General features: G+C 51.0%; 1 protein-coding gene across 1 annotated transcript in view; it reads right to left on the bottom strand.

The window, feature by feature from the left end:
• The window catches only part of DNAI2 (dynein axonemal intermediate chain 2), a 198,407-nt gene extending 177,091 nt beyond the window's left edge, over window positions 1-21,316 (bottom strand). The window contains exons 1-9 of the mRNA XM_024130234.2: window positions 21,236-21,316; window positions 15,986-16,179; window positions 14,320-14,481; window positions 13,219-13,340; window positions 10,168-10,310; window positions 9,053-9,166; window positions 5,055-5,194; window positions 3,822-3,944; window positions 100-323 (exon numbers count right to left, since the gene is read on the bottom strand). Of these exons, the coding sequence (XP_023986002.2) occupies window positions 100-323; window positions 3,822-3,944; window positions 5,055-5,194; window positions 9,053-9,166; window positions 10,168-10,310; window positions 13,219-13,340; window positions 14,320-14,481; window positions 15,986-16,168 (1,211 nt within the window). The 5' untranslated portion in view covers window positions 16,169-16,179; window positions 21,236-21,316. The remainder of the gene's footprint in view (window positions 1-99; window positions 324-3,821; window positions 3,945-5,054; window positions 5,195-9,052; window positions 9,167-10,167; window positions 10,311-13,218; window positions 13,341-14,319; window positions 14,482-15,985; window positions 16,180-21,235) is intronic.
• Between the last annotated feature and the right edge of the window lie 1,046 nt (window positions 21,317-22,362).

Genomic DNA, 22,362 nt, shown 5'->3' with positions numbered 1-22,362 from the left:
GCGGACGCAGAGAGGCTCAGAGCACTCCCGGGCTGGGCTGGGCCCCCTCTGTCCCCTCCACCCCCTGCATCGCTCTCCCGCCCCAACTACCCGCCTCACTTGGTCCACATGATGGACGACTCCCGGCTGTCTTCTGACCAGATGCGGGCCGTCCAGTCGCCGACGGTCAGAAAGTTCTTCGGGTAAAACGGGTTTCGCTGCAGGGCATAGATGGGGCCATGGTGGCCTGAGAAGGTGCATACGATCTTCTCAGCCGATGTCTTGGCCTTGCGGTTGCAGGAGATGACGACGCCTTGCTCCGTGCCCACCATGAACTTGGTCGGCTGTGGAGGGGGTGACAGGTGAGCGAAAGGCTCCATGGAACATCAGCTCAGGGTTTCGCTGGCAAGGCGAGCGGTTTTCCGGGGTCAGGGTGGTGGCGCGGCAGGGCGGCTGGGGGTCCAGAGGTGCTGAAAGGGCCTTCGGTTGAAGCCTCTGCTCGCGCTGTGCCCCGCCCCCTTCTAGGTAGCTGCGCCCACTCTTGCGCTTGATCAGATCCCACACTTCTTTAAACCTGCCCAAGGGCCCCGCAAATAATGAAGCCCCTCCCTGACTCTTCTGGTCCCTGGACAATCTCATCACCAGCCCTCTTCATGTAGCCTCACTGTGTCCACTAAGCATTTTGCCATAAAGATCCTGAATGCTTACACATACAGCAAATGAGTGAATCAATAATGTAAAACATGGATCTAGAAGAGCTCCCTCCGGCCTCCAACTACTGCTCCCGGCAAAACTGGTCTACGTTGTACACCCGCGTCCATCGCCTCTTTATTCACAACACCCAAGTGCCATCGACATGTGAACGACATGTGGTCTGCCCATACAATGCAACATCATTTGGCCTCAGAAAGGAAGGAAATTCTGCCGCGTGCTACAATGTTGATAAACCTTGAGGACGTTGTACTAAGTGAAAAAAGCTCACCACAGAAAGACAAACGCAGGAAGTGTTCACTAAAATGAGGTACCCGGAGGAGGTAAATTCATAGACACAGAAAGTTGAAGGGGCTGAAGGGAGGGGAAAATGGGGAGTTTGTTGATTAAAAGGTACAGAGCGTCAGTTTTGTAAGATGAAAAAGCTCCGGAGAGCCCACAATGTAAATATATTTAACAATGGTTAAGATGGTACATTTTACATTATGTGTGTTTTTTGGGTTTTGTTTTGACTACAATTAAAAAGAACAACTGGGCTACAAATTGGAGGGTCAAAGGAAAGTGAAGACCCTTCTACACTGTTGGTGGGAATGTAAATTGGTACAATCATTGTGGAGAACAGTATGGAGGTTCCTTAAAAAACTAAATATAGGGCTTCCCTGGTGGCGCAGTGGTTGCGCATCCGCCTGCCGATGCAGGGGAACCGGGTTCGCGCCCCGGTCTGGAAGGATCCCACATGCCGCGGAGCGGCTGGGCCCGTGAGCCATGGCCGCTGAGCCTGCGCGTCCGGAGCCTGTGCTCTGCAACGGGAGAGGCCACGGCAGAGGAAGGCCCGCATACCACAAAAAAAAAAAAAAAAAAAACTAAATATAGAACTACCATGTGATCCAGCAATCCCACTTCTGGGCATATATTCGAAAAGATACATGCACCCCAACGTTTACCACAGCACTATTTACAATAGCCAAGACATGGAAGCAACCTAAATGCCCATCAGCAGAGGAGTGGATAAAGAAGATGTGATACATATACACGATGGAATATTACTCAGCCGTTAAAAAGAATGTAATAATACCATTTGCAGCAACATGGATGGACCCAGAGAAGATCATACTAAGTGAAGTAAGTCAGACAAAGAGTCTCTGATATCACTTATATGTGGAATCTAATTTAAAAATGATACAAATGAACCTATTTAGGGAGACTGCGCGCTCACAATGCAGGGGGCCCAGGTTCGATCCCTGGTCAGGAACTAGATCCCACGTGCATGCCGCAACTAAGAGTCCTTATGCTGTAACTAAGAAGCCCACATGCTGCAACTAAGAAGCTCGCATGCCGCCACTAAAGATCCCGCCTGCTGCAGCTAAGAGCCGGCGTAGCCTAAATAAGTAAATATTTAAAGAACAAAACAAAACAAAAAAACCCCAAATGAATCTATTTATAAACAGATATCTGTGAGTCTTCACAGATATCGAAATGAAACTTATGGTTATCAAGGAGGAAAGGTGCGGGGAAGTGATAAATTAGGAGATTGGGGTTAACGTATACACACTACTATATACAAAATAGATAACAAGGACCTTCTGTGTAGCACGGGGAGCTCTACTCAATACTCTGTAATGACATACATGGGAAAAGAATCTAAAAAAGAGTAGACATATGTATTATGTACAACTGATTCACTTTGCTGTAGAGCAGAAACTAACACAACATTGCAAATCAACTATACTCCAATAAAAATTAATTTAACATCTTTATTGGAGTATAATTGCTTTATAATGGTGTGTTAGTTGTTGCTTTATAACAAAGTGAATCAGTTATACATATACATATGTCCCCATATCTCTTCCCTCTTGAGAAACAACAACAACAACAAAAATAAAAGGAAGGGAAAGAGACACAGCTCGAGCGTCCCAGAAAAGTAAGGAATAAAGTCAACTCCAGGGCTTCTGCAAGCTAGTAAGGGAGATAAACTGCCCAGGTCCCGGTGGCCCATCATGCCTCAGACTCCTTGGTGGGGCATGGGTGGAGAGCCTGGGCCTTGGGGTCGGAGCCCTCGGTTTGAGCCCCAGCATCCCCGTGTTCTAGAGCATGTGACTTACCTCCCTAAGATGAAGTTGTTTACCTGCAAAGTAGGGATAATCACATCACCTCACAAGACGGTCGTGGGTGATCACACAAGCTCATCACGTAAGGCAGTTACAAGGGTCCAGCACACAGCGTGGGAGAGCTGAGGACTAGTGGCCGTGAGGTCATTGCATCTAGCACTTGGCCCAGAAATCTCTGATTCGGGGACAGAATGTTCTTCTGAGTCCTCCCCACTGTGACTCCACGCCCAGGGCGGAGGGGGTCAGTAAAACTGGCTTCCACCTCATCCACCGCATTGATCCCCCAGCCTGGGGGGTGGGGGTGGGGACTCCCAGGGCAGGGGTGAGGCCAGAGCACCTCCACCTCCTAAGGGCCTGGGAATGATGTCACACGGCCTGGAAGCAAACCAGTGACAATCCCAAGGGGGAGCCAGGCCAAGAGCCATCTGGAAAGGTCGTTTCCTTGCTTTGGAGGGAGTCTTCATTTGCAGCTTCTAGAAGCTTCCCTCCTCGGACACAGCCACATTACCACTTTGGTATTTCTTTACTGGTCCTTCTCAGTTACTAAATGCCATCATAGGCCCGTGCTCGGCTTTGCCAAGGAGCCTCCTCTGATCTCACTTTCCTCTCCAACACCTCTTCTTTCCCCACGGAAGTGAAGCCACTGGCCCAGGGTCCCACGCGAGGCAGGGACAGAGCTGGAGCCTGGCCTCCGAATGCTGGCTGTGGACGGGGCTCTTCTCATGGAATGGGGCCTCTCTGGAATCCTGTCCTTTCAGAAAGCTTGCCTTCTGACCGGCCTGGACACTAGCCAGATGGCGACTCTCGAGTGAATTAGACTGGCCTCCTTCCTCTGCTCTGCTGCCCCCTGCTGGAAAGTGGTTGTAAAGACCACACAGGTGTAGCAGGACCACAGGAGGATGGTCCAGCGCACGAGGTGAGAAGCAGCCTCAGGGTCCGTCGGACACAGTAGCCACGGGTCTGCCCTTGGCTTTGGCTGCCCTGGTAATGGAAGTCAGGGAAGGGAGGGGGAGGGACACCCACCAGAGTAGACTCGAACTCCAGGGAGACGGCCCCCAAGGCATTCTCCAGCTGTCCCTTTTTGGTGATGTCCATGATGGCGACGTCGGTGGGCTCACTCAGCTTCCGGACGTCCCACCACATGACCTGATGGGAGGAGGGGCCAACTTTGAGACCCGAGGTCCCGCAATTCTCCTGACTTTTGCCTTCTTTACCTTTTTGGGGCCACTCCCTGGGGCCAAAGGGGTGTCTGACAGAGACTACCAGCAACCCGAGGGAACAAGCACGCTTTGAGAAGCACTCCTCTGGTCCACAGTCCCCAGCCTGGCCCATCATCAGTGACATGAGCAAAATCCAGATGCCAGGGCCTCACCCCAGACCTACGGAAGCAAAATTGCCAGGTGTGGGCCCTGGAGTCTGTATCCCTAAAGGTTCCCCACAGCAGGGCAATATATAGCAACCTTCAAAACGCACACATGCTTTGACCCAGAAATCCCACCGCCAGGAACGTATACTTCCCGTGTGTGCAGTAAGCTATACACAAACACACTCTTTGCCACATTTTTTGGTAACTACAAAATATTAAAATCCACTTAAACAAATTCCAGCATACCCATAATTTATGAAGTCCTTAGCAGGCATGGGGCAGCGCTCTACGGTATATGGAATCATCTTCAAGACATGCTAAATGAAAGACGTCAAGTGCAGATCAATGTGCAAGGTGTACAGAAAGAGAGCACAGACAGACACGTTTGCCGCTGTAGGCAGACACGGACCCTGGAGGCTGATGTAGGGGGGCGCCTACAGGGAGGGGGGCTGGGAGGCTTGAAGGTAGAGGTGGGAGGAAGGCTTTTCACTGTCTGCCCTTTTGTACCTTTGGGATCTTGTTCCGTGTGCATGTATTACCTATTATTCAATGTAAAAATGGAATGGGGCTTCCCTGGTGGCGCAGTGGTTGAGAGTCCGCCTGCCGACGCAGGGGACGCGGGTTCGTGTCCCTGTCCGGGAGGATCCCACATGCCGCGGAGCGGCTGGGCCCGTGAGCCGTGGCCGCTGGGCCTGCGCGTCCGGAGCCTGCGCTCCGCAACGGGAGAGGCCACGACAGTGAGAGGCCCGCGTACCGCAAAAAAAAAAAAAAAAAAAAAAAAAAAAAAAAGGGAATGAAAAGGAAACATTCTTAGGTAATTCAGTGGGACGCCGGGAACCTGCTACTGATCCCCGCCCCCTCGCCCCCTCCAGCGCCTGGCTGGCCGGTACCTGCCCGTCGGTGGATGCCGAGAAGCACTCGGTGCCCGTCTTCGACTGCAGCCAGATGGTGCCGTAAACAGGATCTCGGTGGCTGAACTCAATGGTGGACAGCTCTGCCACCAGGCTGCCCTTCCGGGTGTCCCAGCAGGCTGGCGGGGAAGAAAATGAAGCGGATGTGATGGGGGCACAGGCTTCCTTTCTTAGTGCAGGGAGCACGGGATAGAGGGATGCTGCTGGTCTTGGTTTGGCAGGTATGTGGTTTTTTAGAAGCGGGGCTAAGTTCAAACCCGCCTGAGTTTCCTACCAGCCCCCAAAGCATGCTTCATTCATTCCACTGAGCCCCTAACACGTGTTGAGCGTCACACTGGGCACTGGAGAAGCCGCTGGGATTCAGACAGCCACAGTCCCTGGGAGACGGGAAGGGAAATCTGCAAGTACAGCCCGTGCTGTGATTGCGCCAGAAGGAGACACATGGAGGCAGTCAGGGAAGGCTTCCTGGAGGAAGTGAGAAGGAACTAAGACTGAGGAGGAGCCTCGGGATGGAGTGAGCCAGGCAAAGAGAGGGGAGCACCTCCACCCCAGGGAAAGGCTCTGGGAAGTAAAAACATCTATGCAAATCTCTCCTGCTGCATCCACTCATTCCCTTTTCACCTCTGTACCTTTGCTGCATCTGATCGGAAAGAAACACACAGAGGGAGATTTATCCTTTCTTCTGCTTCATAATTAGTACGTCGCTTCTTCCGTTTTACCAAGAGCGACTCGAAGCTTACCTATTATTTTGTCCCAGTGGATTCTGTTTTCATTTTCCCACGAGTGTATAGCGAGGACCCACCCTATTACTCAGAGCTGTTTCTAGGGAAGGTAGTTTTGTAAAAGAACAACAAAAGTCCATGATCCATAAGTCTTGATTTATGGAATCCAAGTCCAAGGCCTTTGGCCCTGGACCAGTCTGGCCCAGAAACAGGTTTTCTTAGCTAAGCTCGCTCTGCTTGGGCAAAGCAGTACTCCAGGGTGGGTCCCACCATGTCTCTCTTACAGACAGCAGAGCCCCAGAGCCTGGGCTGGTCCGAGCTGGCATGAAAAACCACTGAAAGGGATTATGAATGATGAGCAAGGCAGGGTTCCTGAATAAACCGTGGCCAAGCGGCTTTGCTTCAGTCTTTTAGAGCCTGGGCACCCAGATAAATTTGCAGGAGGCTTATGGGAGCCCACGTCTATTTCATAACCCAGGAGCTTCCCTGGAGAGGAGGCAGCCGGTCTAAGAGGGAGATCAGAGGCCTCAGGAGGCTAGGAGGCCAGGAGGCAGCCTGGCCACAGAGAGTTGCTGAGAAGTGTCCCAGCCATTCCGGCCCCTACTCCTGGAGCAAGAGGGGAACATAGGAGAGCTCGTGAAGACAGGAGGGAAGGGGAACCCTTTTCACGTCTGGTTGAGTCTGGCCTGGGATGCAGACAGGAGGATTAATTGTTTGGTTACTTCAAGGCCAGAGGTGAAGGGCAGGCAGGAACCTGCAGGGCCCACGCGGGCAGGTTTCTTCTGAGCTCACCAGGGATACCAACATCAGTTTTCTGGGTGTCCCACCAGCAAAAATGGCAGAGTAAAGACCTCTGAGAATTCTCTCCTCCATAAAGGCCAAGAGAACAGTGGCAAAAATGGTCAGAATCAACTTTTTCGGAACTCTGGAAATTAGCCAAAGGCTGGCAGCAAATCAGAGTGTTTAGTTGAGAAAAACGGCTGAATCGTGGTAAGAACAGTAAGTTCTGTTGCATTTTGACTTGCCCTAGTTTGGATCCTATACTCTCCGGTTCTATGGTAGCCTTGAAAAATAACATTCTGCCTTCCTGGTAAAAAACCAATAGCCTGGCAGCCAAGGGATGGAGCAGGATGGAGCTGGAGCTCTTTCAAAGTCTCCTATTTCAAAGAATTGTCATTATTTGACCTGTCTGCCTGGTGGTTCCCTGGAAGACCCCCCACTTGCAAGGTTGTCTATATTCACCTTGACTTGGAGCTTGCCCAGTGAAAAAGGTCTTTTTAAGCAGGCAATTTTGAAAATAATTATAATTACAGACAACTGATTAACTTTGCAGTGTCCCACAGTGGTGGATAACAAGTGGGGCAAACAATAGGCTAACCGAAAAGCTTGAAAGGAAAAGCTGGAGAATGTCCACAGGGGTTTTGAAAAGCTCCTGGAACCTAGACGGTCACATGCATGGGTATGGCTGTGTGCATTCCCAGGGCTGCACACATACTTAGGAAAGAACTGAGGAGGCCCTAAGCTTTCACCTCTGGCTGACCTTAAGGCTCGGTGCAGCGGCTAAGGCAGAGTTGACAGCTGCTTGGCTGAGTGTTGAAGGTATGCTCAAGTATGTACACAGAGCCTCCCAGCAAAGTCTGTGAGATATATTGGCTCCAGATGACAGCAAGCAGAAAACATTCATCTCAAGCGCACAGGGAACATTCTCCAAGATAGACCACATGTTAGGCCATAAAACAGTTCTCAATAGATTTTAAAGATCGAAATCTTGCAAGGTATCTTTTCTTACCATAACAGAATAAAACTAGAAACCAATAACTGAAGGAAAACCGGAAAATTCACAAACATAGAGACATTAAACAACACACATCTAAATAATCCATGGGTCAAAGAAGAAGTCAAAGGGAAATTAGAAAATACCTTGAAATGAATGAACATGAGAAGACAACATACCAAAACTTAAGTGTAGCTAAAGCCGTGTTTAGAGGTAAATGTATAACTGTAAATATCTGTATTTGTCAAAACCTCAAATCAATCATTGAACCTTCCACTTTAAGAAATTTAGAAAAAGAAGAGCAAAATAAACCCAAAGCAAGCAGAAGGAAGGAAATAGGATTAGAGTGGAAATAAATGAAATGGAGAGTTTAAAAACTGAGAAAAATCAATAAAATAAAAAGTTGGTTCTTTGAAAATAAAACAAAATTTACCAACCTCTAGCTAGACTGACCAAGTGAAAAGGAGAGAACACTCAAATTACTAAAACCAGGAAAGACATTGGAGATGTTACTACCAACCTTACAGAAATGAAATGATTGTAAGAGAACGAACAATTGTGTCAACAAATTAGATTACCTAGATGAAAAGGAAAAATTCTAGAAAAACACAAACTATCAAAACTGATTCAAGAAGAAATAGAAAACGTGAGAAGACCTGTAACAAATAAAGGGATTGAATTTTCAACTTTAAAACCACCAATAAGAAAAATCCCCGGACCAGATGGCTTCATTGGTGAATTCTACCAAATAGTTAAAGAAGAACGGCTATCAACTGTTCACAAACTCTTCCAAAAAAAAAAAAAAAAAAAAAACGGAAGAGGAGTAACACTTCCCCATTCATTCTTTTTTTTTTTTTTTAATGTATGAAGTTCTATTTAACTCACTAATGAAAGAACAAGCAAGACGGTAAGCTGGTTTTAAACAAGTTTTGATAGAATCAGTTTCTAAACTGAATGAATCCCACTATAAATGGTCTTCATACCTCTTGTTTTAGCCAGTTCTATAATTCTTTTTTTTTTTTCCTTCCCCCCCCCACACTCACTCTATACGGCTGGTATTACTCACACCCATTACCGTATAGGTTGCCCCGACTGCATCTCCTGAGATGGAGCTCGCCAGTGGTCTCATAACCCCTTTGCCTCTAGCTAAACTAGCCTAGCCCAGGGTAGGTGTACAGTAAACGTTTCTTGACTTTACTTGGCCTATAATTTTCTTAACTTTCTATTTTGAACTCATTTTAGACTCACTTGAACTTCTACAACTGAAGACACGGCTGAGGTATCAGCAAAACCTGTCTCACATTGATGTCTGGAAGCTGCATGAAGTCCCCACCCCACTTTGTCCTCCATGGCAAGCCTGGCCTGGCAGGTGGGCCCTGGCCAGACAGCAGCGAGGACCAAGCTGCCTGAGAGCCTGCAGGGGAGTCGGGCTGACTCCTGGTTAAGTGCCGGGGTGTGTGTGTGGGGGGGTCCCTCCTTACCGATCTGCCCATTGTAGCAGCCTGCCAGGAGCACGTGGGAATCTTTGGGGCTGTATTCCAAGGTGACAAGAGGAGAAGACGGCTTTAGGGCAGTTTCTGGCCTGTTGGGGTTTTCTACAAAGCAGAACAACAACAACAACTATATATATATATATATATTCTACCAGACCTGGAAAAAAAAGGACAGGGTCAGACACTTTAACCCCTTCTACAGGTGGGGGGTGGCAGGGGGAAGCCTGGAAGCCCCTCTCCAGGCTGCAATCTCTGGTCCTCAGCGGCCAGCATCTAGCCCTGGAGGCTCTTCTACTGGTTTCATTTTGGGGAATCAAGATTGTGTGTGTGTGATTTTCATTCTAGTCCATTTTCCAGGCTCGGCATTAAATGAGGTTTAAGGCTTTCACAAAAAGTCACCTCTCCCCTGACTTGTGTGAACCAGCTGCCCTGTCTGTACAGCAGGGGTCATGATGGAGCCCAGCCCACGGGGCAGCGCTAAGAGCTCATTGTGTAGAGCTCAGGAGTGTAAAGCGCTCAGTCCTGTGCGCGGCACCGACACCTGCTGATAAAGGCTAACGTTTATTTTCACAACGACAGCAGCGAGGGGCGTCTGAGAGCATGGATGGAGCCCATGATCACCTGCCACCTGCCAGACTCTGCCCTTGGAGTGAGCCCTTCTGTCAACAGTGGTCCGTGCTCCCGACTGGACGCCCTGCCCCTCCTGGCCGTGAATTAGGGGAAAGTGCCAGGACGGGTGGGAAAGAGGTGAGTCCCTGCGTCCCGGTGAGGACCCCTTGGGTCCCTTCTCAGTCTGCTGGGGACTCTTTCTGATACTCTCTTCAGGGACCCAGAGTTGGGTCTCCATGTGGTCTGGTCTTGAATGCCCTGGGGTCTGGAAATGAAGGGAGTTCCTGCTTCTGATCTGGTTCCGCGTGGCTGCATCTGAACCCAGACAGCAAAGGGATGAGACAGTGGCTTCCTCCGGGGTCGCTGGGCACCCCAGTGAGGGGCCAGCCCCGCGAGAGGCCTGCTGCCTCTACCTTCCTCCCCCCGAGTTTCCACTGGTCTCCGCCGCACCCCCTCATCCTTCCCTGAGGCTACCGGACCTCCCTGCTCCTCACCCAGGTCCCAGATGTACGATTCGTTGCTCATGCCCTCAGGTGCCCGTTGAAAATTCAAGCAAGAGTACGCCACTGCCAGCTTCCTGTTGCCATCGGGGTGCCAGGAGATGTGTGTGGCTGGCCGCTTAATTTCCTGGGGATCCCTTTAGGGGAGGGCAAGAGGGCAGAAGACTGAAATCCCAGGCTCCCTAAATTTCGTATTTGCTAAATGTTTTTTTAAAAGAATTCATACATATCTAAACATTCGCTCAGATAAATTTATTTTAAAAACAAAGCTGACAGGACTCCCTTAATTGGAAAACTGATCTCACCAGCCATAAATAAAAACTAATAAAAATTAAGACAATGGAAATAAAATATTAAACTTCAGCCTGATGTCTTCGTTTGCTGAAAGTTCCGAGCCCGAGGCTTGATTTCTCATTAATATTAAACTATGAGGGAGGGTGAAGGATTCAGCCATTACGCTCCTTGGTATTGGCTCAATTGAGTTGAAAACATATGTCCACACAAAAACCTGCACACAGAGGTTTACAGCAGTTTTATTCATAATTCCCAGAACTTGGAACCAACCAAGACGCCCTTTGGTAGATGAATGGATAAACTGTGGTACATCCAGACAGCATTATTATTCAGCATTAAAAAGAATGAGCTATCAAGCCATGAAAAGACATGGTGGAAACTTAATGCACATTGCTAAGTGAAAGAAACCAATCTGAAAAGGCTACATGTTGTATGACTCCAACTATATGACGTTCTGGGAAAGGCGAAACCATGGAGACAGTACAGAGATCAGTCGTTGACAAGGGTTTGGGGGCAGGGAGGGATACATAGGTAAAATACAGGGGATTTTTGGACAGTGAAAGTGTTCTGTATAATACATTTGGAACGTATGACACCAAGAGTGAAAGCTAACGTAAACTATAAACTTTGGGTGTGCTGTAGGCATCCCCCCCAAATTTCATATGTTGAACCCTAATCTCCAATGGGCTGGTACTAGGAGGTGGGGCCTTTGGGAGGCGATTAGGTCATGAGGGTGGAGCCCTAATGCATGGGATTAGTGCCCTTATAAAAGAGGGTCCACAGAGATCCCTCACCCCTTCTGCCTTGTGAGTTCCCAGCAAGCAGACGGCTGTCTCTGAGTTAGAAAGTGAGTCCTGGGGATTCCCTGGAGGCCCCGTGGTTAGGACTCAGCACTTTCACCGCAGGGGGCCGGTGAGTCCTCACCAGGTACAGAACTTGACCTTGCTGGCACCCTGATCTCAGGCTTTCAGCCTCCAGAGTGGTAAGGGATACACTTCTGTTGTTCATAAGCCACCCGACTTACGGTACTTCGATACAGCAGCCTGAACAGACTAAGGGCAGGGTGTAATGATGTCAGTGTTGCTCTCTGACTGTGACAGACGTTCCACCTGCGGGGAGGGAGGAGGGGAGGGACGCTGATGGCGGGAGAAGCTGTGTGCGATGGGGGAGGATGGGGCATGTGGGAACTCTCTGTACTTTCTGATCAGTTTTGCTGGGGACTTAAAACTGCTCGAGAGACACTGCTTGGGGAAAGATCTGCTCTCTTTACTTGTTGCAAGTAATAAATCCTTCCTTCTCTGGAAAAGAAAAAACAAAACAACTGCTCGAAAGAAATGAACTCTTAATAGAAAAAATGAAAGGGGTGGGAGAATGTGTAAGAGTTAGAAAAGGATCAAAGACTTAATGGCCCCATACTGACACTTTGTCATTGAAGTCACCGGAAGGAATGAACGAAAGTGGGAAATGAAATAACTTTCTGGCCATGTGACTCACCCACGTCACTCCTCCCTGGGAGCACTGCTAGAGTAGTAGAAGGAGCACAGGCTGAGGCCCATCCTTGGTTGGGTCACCCACCCACTGTGAGCCCTGAGCACATCCCCTCCCTAGGGTCAGTCTCCTCATCTGTCAGACGCGGAGGTTGGATGGCCTGACTTCTAATGCATCAGCCCTCTCGGATATCCACATGGGAGGTCAGACCCCCGCAGGGCTGGAGCAGCAGGGCAGACAGCCCCCGCCCCACCCTGGCCCTTCTCTTGCACGCGCATTGCTAGAAGCCTGCTCGGCACACCATGACTCAGCCCTGGATCAGAAAAGAGTCCTTACTGGTCGTGCTGGGGCTGGGTGAAACACTTCCCAGGACCCTCAGTGGGTCACAGTAGCAAAATGAATCCTCCAGAGTTGGCATTTGAGGCTAGTCACGTCTGAAATCGCAGGTATTCTCTGCGTATATGAGCGCGCGCACACACACACACACACACACACACACACACATATACATGTATACCTGCACACACACATGCATATAGATACATACACATGTATACACATATGCATACATACATGCACACATGCATATAGGTGTATTTTAAACAAAAAGTAGCACTCTCCACACACTGTTCTGCCCCTTGTTTTGCTCTGGTTTCACACAGTAAATCTTGGAAACTCTCTGTAGGCCCATAAGGAGCTGCCTCATCCATTCTGATGGCTGCGTGATATTCCACAGTGTGGGCATAGCAGAATTGCTGGAACCAGCCCCCTACCGATGGGTTTAGCTTCCTTCCAGTCTTTGGCTAGCACACACCCTGCCGCAGTGAATATCCAGTGACTTCACACATGTGTCTGTGGGATAAATTTCTTTTGTCACATTTCTGCTGCCCTTGGAGGTTATTCCAGGCACACTCCTGAGAGTTTGGGACGAGGGTCTTGTGTACTCACAACGCAGCCGGATCACTGATGTTTGGTACTTGATACATTCTCTACACCTATGAATCAACCACACTTGTACACAGCTTTGCAAATTTGCTTTCGTCTTTCCCCGGACTCTGTCCTCCCTTTCCACCAACCAGACCTGCCCTCAGGGTAGGCACCGCTGGTCTGCTGGGCGTTTTATTGCTCTGTCCCTTATTAAGCTTGGATCACAGATGGCATTGTACCCATGGCATGGAGTGACTGGCAAGGGGTCACCTTTGGAAGCACCCACGCATAGGGCTGAAAGAAATTGGCCAGACACCTGCCTGGCTATAGAGGTACCTGAAAACATTGACGGTTTTAGCCGAAGGGGCCTCTTCCATCACCTCCACCGCATCCTCGTCATCAAAATACTCCTGGTAGATGTCAATGGCGTTATTCTGCTTGATGCAGTGCTCCATGATCTGAGGAGGACACATCGGAAGTTCTTAGCAGTAAAGGGAGGCCCTTTCAGCCTGACCAGGGCTGAGGTGGAGCCTGGGAGGGACGAGAAATATCTAGTAGTCTTTTCCCATCCTTCCAGCCCATGCATTTTCAATGGGGGCAACATCTACCCCCCAAAAGGGTGGAAATTGGTTCTTGGGGGTAAAATATTATTACTTTTTTATACAAAGCACAGATATACATACAGTACATAAATATATAGTACACCTACGGTATTACATTTTCATTGGGGTGGGGCAATGTCTAAAAAGGCTTGTTGGGAGACAACAATGAAAAAAAGGTGAAGAAACACTGCTCCAGGCAAACAGAATCAGTAACCACTCCATATATGGCATCCATCTCCTGTTTCCTCCACCCAGAAGGCCATTCCCCGTTATTCCAAATGTCCAACAAAGAAAAGCTCAAGATCAAGTGCCACCTCTTCCAGGAAGACTCCCCTGATTCCTTCAGCAGGAAATCAACTCTCCCTCCTTATGGGGCAAATGGCAGAGCATCTTTTCTCTTACAGCCTTTCTTTCTACATTATACAGTGATACCTCTGTATTTGTTTTTGGCCTCCAATGGATTATAAACTCTTTGGGGCAGAATACATGTGAATTTCATTTTTGCAATCTTTACTGCACCTGGCAGAGACTAGAAGCTCCATCCAAATGTGTCGAATGAATGAATGATCCCTACTGGCAGGTAGCTGCTGGGTGGTGTTCCTTGGGGCTCTCTTTACCCAGAGGATTTCCCACTTTTCAGATTCCTCTTAAAGCCCGTTCAGTCCTTGGACCTTCTGGTCTGCTGTGTGGACCTGCCTGCCTGCTCCCAGACAGAAGGTTCCATAACGTAGCTGGTGTCCTTCCCCGAGGAGCCACAGTGGCTGAGCTTGACGTGTAGCTGGGGAAGCAGAGTGACGGCTGAGGCCCTGACCACTGGTGCTGAAGGAAGCCTTACCGAGCCCAGCTGCGTGATGGTGTTGATGTAGTTCTCATCTTTCTCCACCTTCTTCCGGAAGCGGATTGTCTGCTCCAGCTCCAGGGGGCTCACGTCCTTGGGCCAGCCCCCCTCGATGTGATTAACCCCCCGGGTGTCCATTTCAAACCGCTCTGTGTTGGCCTAAACAGAGAGCCACAGGTGAGAAGACGCCTGGCCCTGGTGGAAGCATCCGACCACTTCTGCAAACCAGTGTCCCAGGGCTCCTGGGTCCCTGGGCTCTGAGCACTCAGGGATGGACCCATCAGGTGCCCCTGGCCAAAGCCACTATATTTTCAGGTTCAGCAAGGAACTTTCTGGTCCTCAGGTGGCCACAGGCAGCCACAAAAGTGCCACCCCTGTGGAGTTAGCAGCTTTGCAGATGCTGCCAGTGGCTATGGAAAATCCAGTTCTGACCTGATCTCAACCCTAAAGGTCCAGAGGAGCCCACCCATGGGTTCTGTGAGATCCCAAGGGAAAATGTGACTAAGCTTTCTCCACTCTACCATTTACAATGTCACAGGACTCGAAACATAAAAACAATTACGAATGTGGGCTTGCTTTGCCCATTCTCTGTTGTAGGGAGGATGGCATAGATGTAGTTTTACCCCTTAAACTTACCTCTTTTCCTCCTTCCCAGTTTTCCCCCATCTTTTAAATTGTGGTAAAATACACATAACATAAAACCTACCATTTTGACTAAAATGTACACGTTAGTAGCATTAAGAACAGTCACAATGTTGCGCAATCATGATCACTATCTAATTCCAGAACTTTCTCATCACCCCAAATGGAGACTCACTGAGTCTCCCACTGAGCGGTCACTCCCTTTCTCCTTCTCCTTTTTAAGCCAGTTCTCACAAAAACTAAACGTTTCAACAGGGTGGAGCTGCTGACAGAGGAGACCCCGGTGTGGTGTGGCCTTCATGGCCGCCATCTTGTTTAGGTGGCTACACCATGAACAAAACCACCCTGGTCCCCATGATAGCAGCTTGCCCCAGGAAAGCAAGAAACTCCGTTTGCTTGAACTTTGAGTTCTTGGAGCCATCCACAAAGTGTTTTGGCCAAATCAGTGTGATTTTCGCTCCACTGATTTGGGAACATGACAGTTGTGTGAACCCCTTCAGTCTAATCTTCTCCCAGCAGGTCTTGACAAAATCAGGAGCTGATCACTTGGTTCAGACAGACCAGGAGAAATCTGGGAGTTTGGACAGCAACATGACCCTCAGTTCCTTTATCTTGGAGGCACCTCTGACCAGCACTTTCTATGGGACCCTTTCCTTTTCCCAAGCTACGCAGGTCCTGTAGATGTGAATCCCTGGCCCCCTCAGATACCTCTCCCAGATGTACCCGATGCCTAAAACAACTCTAGTAAGAGTCTTAGAGGTGAGGCCAGAGCCCCTGGGAGAGAGAACATCTTGATTTACGTTCACCCAGCCCGGGGAGTGGTTGGTGCTGGGCCTTGTCCTGACCCTGGGCACCGAGGAGGGTCTGGGAGCGATTCTGCCCTCGTACTTCCAGCATCTTCACTGGTCCACTCTAACTGGCTTCCAGGGGGATGGAGTCACCCAGCCCCACTTGCCTGCCTTGGCCAGCCACCCTGCCGGACCACACCTCCACTGGCCCGGCCTCTGGGGCAGGGACCCACCTCGTGTTCCGACATGCTGGTGGAGCACTGGATGCCCGTGTCCACGGGGTTCCGCTCCACGAATTGCTTGGCCAGCTCAGGGTTGGGCGGTATGTCGATGTTCAGCTCTGCCTGGCGGTCGGAGAAGTTGCACTGCTTCCCGAACTCGCTGCGCTTCTTGACATACACGTACACAATCTCCATGGTACCAGCTGCTGCAGGAACAGAGGGAGGGTGTGTGGTGAGGGGCCCCAGCTGGCTGCTTCCCAGTCCCCACGGACCCTACCCCCGGGGGCAGCTCCAGGTTCCCAATCTGGTTGGGGGGAGGGTTCCTAATGGATTTATCCAGATGCTGCATCTGCGTTTGAAAAAATAATTTATGGAGTGATGACTACAGGCTAAGCATCATCTTGTTCAGTTCTTACCGTTGCCCTCTGAAGTGGACAATAAAATCACCATTTTACTTCGGAGGAATCCGATATTTGGAGATACCCAGAATGCCTTGCCCAGGATCACATAGCTCACATGTGGTACAGCTGGTCTACCTGACTCCAAAGCTCTTACTCACCAAATGATACAGTTTTTGCCGAGCTAGTATGTTTATGGTGAGGCAGGAAGAAATGCTGATGGCGATTATGTCGAACTAAATTCCCCGCCCCTCACTGGACCTGATCATACGGCATACAGATTTGAGCCCCAGGCCTCTCTGGAAACCCTCCCATCCAACCACGTGACTGCCAGAAAGGCTCACCCACTAGGTTACTCGATTCCACCCTCCATCACCCTGTGGGAGCCCCACTGAAACCTCTTCCCTCCACGTCACTCCAACGGGGACAGGGCTGGGAGTCCAGCTGAGAAGGAGAGAGGGTCAGACCACTCCTCCGGCAGGCAGAATAGTTAGGCCTTTGGGAAACCCTCTGACTTGTGTTACTGGTCATGAAAGGCACAGTGGGAAATTGAAAAGCAGGCTGGGTTGGACCCTGACTTCAAGTTCTGGCACCAGCTGCTTGACCTTGGCTGGGCCACTCAGTCGTTCCAAGACTTGACACACTCAGGATGCCGAGAAGGTGAAATGCAAGATCTCGGGCAGCAGCAGAGCCAGGGTTCAAATGCAACGCTAGGAAATGCTTCCTCACTCGTGCTAACTGGAAGTCTCAGAATGGCCGTGGGCCCTACCCACGAATTGCTCTCGACTTGCCCCAAAAGACAAGATTAAGAAAATAAAGAGAGGGCTTCCCTGGTGGCTCAGTGGTTAGGAATCCACCTGCCAATGCAGAGGACACGGGTTCGAGCCCTGGTCCGGGAGGATCCCACATGCCGTGGAGCAACTAAGCCCATGCGCCACAACTACCGAGCCTGCGCTCTAGAGCCCGCGAGCCGCAACTACTGAGCCCGCGCGCCACAACTACTGAAGCCCGCGCGCCACAAGAGCCCGTGCTCCACAACAAGAGAAGCCACCGCAATGAGAAGCCCGCGCACTGCAACGAAGAGTAGCCCCCGCTCGCCGCAACTAGAGAAAGCCCGCGCGCAGCAATGAAGACCCAGCGCAGCCAAAAATAAAAAAGTAATAATAAAATAAAATAAATAAATTTATTTTTTAAAAAAAGAAACTAAAGAGATAAGCTATAGACTTGGAGAAAATATTTGCAAATCATATATCTGAGGAAGGACCGTGTCCAGAATATCTAAAGACCTACCAGTCCCACAGGCACTCTCATTGCATGTCCATTACAACACCCCAAACAGGTATCACAATTCTCGTTCTACAGGTAAGGGAAATGATGTTCAGAAAGTTCTTGGTCAAAGGTCAAAGTTCTAAAGTCTAAACAGAGCCAAGACCCACACACATCCGGCTCCAAAGCAATGATTCTCAACCCTGGCTACCCACTTAGAAACACCTGGAGGGCTTTGTAAAAATCGCAGTGCTTTGGTTGAACTGCAGATTAACTAAATCATAATCTCTCAGCAGTGTTTTTACAAACGCCCGATGTAATTCCAGCATGCAGCCAAGGGTGAGAACCACCGATTCAAAGTGAGGGCTCTTACCGCAGTGAGAAGCCCGCGCACCACACAAGAGTAGCCCCCGCTCACCGCAAGTAGAGAAAGCCCACGCGCAGCAACGAAGACCCAACGCAGCCAAAAATAAACAAATACATTAATTTAAAACATTAAAAAAAAAATAAAGTGAGGGCTCTTAATCTCTCAACCCACGTTTCTCGCATCTGGGACGTCCGTTCAAAACATAGAGATTCCCAGGACCCCTCCTGCAAACAGTGATTTACGTGTGTGGGACGAGGCCTAGCGACGTGTGTTTTACACAATCACCCCAGATGACTGTTAGGGCCAGATATGTGTCTGACCCCACCTCCAGGGCTTCAAAGGACCAGACAGGTGGGTCCCGGCTGCCCCCTGAGATGCAGGGCCAAGAGCTGTGTGACAGCCTAGAGGCACGTGCCTGGGAGTCCTTGGGCCCTGGAGCAGCTGGGACCAGGGCTCAGGGCGACGAGGGTGAGAGGTTAACTCCTAGGTCCCTTTGCATCCACCTATGTTGTTCCTTGAAGACAATACCACCCTCCCAACCGCCCAGCGCCAGCCCCAGAACAACTCAAACTGCACCAGACTCACAGAGAGCAGTAGTTCCCGCTCTTTCTTGTGGTTTGGAAACCCTTCTGCCCAGGAAGGATAAAAGCAATGGCTTGGAGAACAGAGGGTGGGAACAGGAGCACAAATTACAGTAGGTTGCCCTCATGGGTTATTTGACATGGACAAGATAGAGCCTCGTGAAAAAGGGTGTACATCCAATTAGCTTCGTCCTGTCCGCCAGCACCGTGTTGAAGTACCACAGGGCTGCACCTGCGCCCCCTCCCTCCCCCCCCCGCCCCTCCCCCAAGGACTGCCAGACTCCGGCAATTACAGGCTGCCTGTCTCTCCCTCTGTTAAAAGATAATTGCTACGAGACAGCTAGCTTCTAGGGGACACGAGGGGTCTTAAGAGCATGAGGAAACTCCAGGAAGACAAAAATATCCTCTTTAGCCCAGGTCATATCTTTAACAGCTTTGTTTTCCTTCTTGGTGCTTCCTAAGGCAAGCTAGGAGCGAGAACAGAGGCATTGTTTTCTATCTGGAGGCAGACGGAGGGGACATTTAAAGGCTGGCTGGGTGATGGGAAGACAGCTCATTCGAGGACCCAGAGCGGGCTCTTCCTCGCAAGCTGGTGGAACATGAAGATGAACGGTGAGGTCAGAGCTGGGGCTCTCAGGAGGCCTCTTCCCGCCCTGGTGAGACAAGTCTCATAGGCTGGGCTGTCCCAAGCAGCGCCTGAACGGGGCTGTCTGCAGAGGGGGGGCTTCCAAGGGAGGCAGGAGCAGCATCGCTGCCCTCTGGGAGTTCAGGGGAGGAGCTCGCCCACCCGTGGGAACCTCAGACCCACAGGCACCCCAAACACAAGAACGCGCAGAATTGGAGACGTGCTGATCTGAATGTCAAATATATAACTGCCTCCTGCGTCCTGGGGCAGTCAGATCAGAGCCTTAACCAAACATGAAAGCAAAACGAGTCTTGCGCAGTGATAGCGAGCAAAGTAATTCCTGGAAAAGAACTTCCTTTGGCTTAAGAGAAAGTGTGTTTCCCAAGCAGGGAGACGAGGGAGTGGAGGGTGGCTCAGAAGTTCAGTGAGGGGTTTTCACAGGCAGGCAGGTGGGGGGAGGCACCTTCCCTCCCCGCGGGACTCCCTGGTGGTACAAAGGAGACAAGGTCTCCCCTTCCTCGCGTCCCTGGGGCAGCCCCCAGTCTTTGTGCTGTGTCTGGCTGGACAAAGGACTGCAGGGGGAGGGGCTTCCTGCCCTCTTTCTTCTGTCTGTTCACCTTCTGGAATTTGCGGTGCTAAGGGCCTCACTCGCCTTCAAAAGAGGCTGATCTCCCTGAATCCCTTCCTCTGCTTCACACTGGGTCGACCAGCAGTGAGCCCCAAGAGGTGGAGGATAGGGCTTCCCTGAGGGTGCAGTGGTTAAGAATCCGTCTGCCAATGCAGGGACACGGGTTCGAGCCCTGGTCCGGGAAGATCTCACATACAAGCGGCGGAGCAACTAAGCCCGTGCACCACAACTACTGAGCCTGCGTTTTAGAGCCTGCGAGCCACAACTACTGAGCCCACGTGCCACAACTACTGAAGCCCACGCGCCTAGAGCCCGTGCTCCGCAACAAGAGAAGCCACGACAATGAGAAGCCCGCCCACCACAATGCAGAGTAGCCCCGGCTCGCTGCAACTAGAGAAAGCCCGCGCGCAGCAACGAAGACTGAACACAGCCAAAAATAAAAACAAATACATAAATAACATTTATTTTAAAAAAAAAGAGGTGGAGGACGAGGATAGCCGGAGGTGGGAGGAGGTCCCCAGAACCGGAGGGCGATGCGGGACCCTGTCTACATCCTCTGCCCGCCACAGTGTTGGCCCCTTGAATGAAGACTGAGGTCTTTTATTCATCAATCTCGCCAGTGCCTGGCACAGAGAGGGGCTCCCTAATCCCTTTGTCACACGCTGAATGTGTGATGTGACCCCAATCCCCCAGGGCTCTCCCCTAGAGCTCTTCTCCCTCCACTCCTCCTCTTCTGGCTTGAAAAACAAAGCACAGCAAAGGTAACAAGTTAAGAGAGGAAAGCACTGGTTCTGAAAGCTGGGAGAAGGGTGCACTTCTGTGGTTCAAGAGGCCACGACAAAGTTTGAACTGGTTGCAGGAAGAAGGAACTAACGGTGTGCCCTTGAGCGTGAAACCCTAAGGGGCATAAGCCCACTCCCGGGTTGAGGAAGAAACTGATGCAGAGGGCCTGTCCCCTAGTAGGGGCTCAATCACTGTAATTCCCTGCCCTCCGTTCTTAACCAGAAAGCTCTCCTCTTCACGGGCTTAGCCTCCCGGCACCCCAGCCCCAGGCTGTATTTTCTGTCCATTCAGCTGTAAACCCTTCAGAGGTCTCCCGTCCCCTCCAGGAGACAGATCACATCAGGACCCGACTGGCAGCTAGGGGTGCAGGAGGCAGGTTGTCTACAACGTGCTGCGTCCCGTGACTCGGGAAGCATCGAGGGCAGCGAGGACTGATGGGGCGGGGGACCCTCGGAGCGCTAGTCCAGGAATCCACCGTGCGGCAGCGCTAGCCCCGAAGGACGCCCCGCGAGGAGTTTCTGGCACTAGCGGTGGTTCTCACACTTGGGGGCTCCCCCCCTTCACTCTCCACTCTCCTGTTCAGCCGCGGAAGTCCTCCCCGCACCCGCCCTTACCCTCGGTCCGGTCTTGTTGCCTCTGGGCCGCTGGGGACGCACCCGAGCGGCGGTGCCGGCTTCCCGGCTTCGCAAACGGCTCGGAGCCTTGGCGTTTACCCGTTGCCTAGCAACCCTGGCTGGCCCGGGACGCGGGGCCGCGCTGCGCAGCGCTGCGCGGGGGACCGGAGCACGTGACCCCCGCGTCCCGCTCTGTTGGAAGCGCCTCCGGTCTCTCCCAAGTTAGTCAAGCGCCGGTGATGATAAACGCGTGTAGAGTCTTTGCCAAGGCGCTTATCCGAGTCTACAAATACGCGTTTGGCAAGATCCCGAGAAAACGCAAATTGTTCCCGGCGCGCCTCCGGGTCCTGCGCCCTGGTTGGGGCTCTGCTATTTACTTGCTTGTGACCCGGCGGGTCGTTTCACCACCCCTTCCTTCAGCTTCCTCGCCTGCTAAATGGGAATTATAACCCCCAGCCTCCTTTCTGCTACCGTATTCCCTGCACATCGTATAATAAGCTTAAGTCTGACTGCAGCACCAGAATGGAAACTCCTGGAAAGTAGGGACTGGCTGTTTCCACAGCTTAGCTCTTGGTTGCCACGTTGTAAACATGTACTGTTTATTGAATGGTTGAATGAATGAATAAAATGGATTTCTCATGGGTTAAGGCAATGAGGGGAAATAACGTAAACTGAAAGAAGGGGATTTGGGGCCAGAAAACATGGGTTTGAATCCCAGTTTGGCCGTTTACGAGTCGCATGACCTTGGGCTAGTTGCTTTCCTTTTCTGACTCAGCCATCCTCGTTGGCAAAGGGAGGGAAGAGTGGCAGTGCTTAGGATACTTGGGAGGGCCAGCTGAGCTGGCGCGGCAGGGTGCCCAGGCTGGAGCTGACCGCAGAGGCGGCATCTGAAGGGAGGCCAGCTCTGTACCTCCGACGGCAGGGAATCTAATCGGAGTTCAGGGATGGGCGCTGGAGATATGGAGTGGGGCGGACCATGCGTCATCCAAGAAGTGGCATTTGAGGTTGGAACCAAGCCTTGAAAAACGGTTATGAGCCGCAGGGGGGGAAGGAGTGGGGAGAGGATTCCAGATTGGGGGGAGGGCGGGGGTAGTGTAAGCAGAGGAGGGGCGGTTGGCATGGAAGAA

This window comes from Physeter macrocephalus, chromosome 14, assembly GCF_002837175.3.
Source record: "Physeter macrocephalus isolate SW-GA chromosome 14, ASM283717v5, whole genome shotgun sequence".
NCBI lineage: Eukaryota > Metazoa > Chordata > Mammalia > Artiodactyla > Physeteridae > Physeter > Physeter macrocephalus.
The sequence above is the reverse complement of the archived record's forward strand: the minus strand, read 5'-3'. Positions and strand labels throughout refer to the sequence as shown.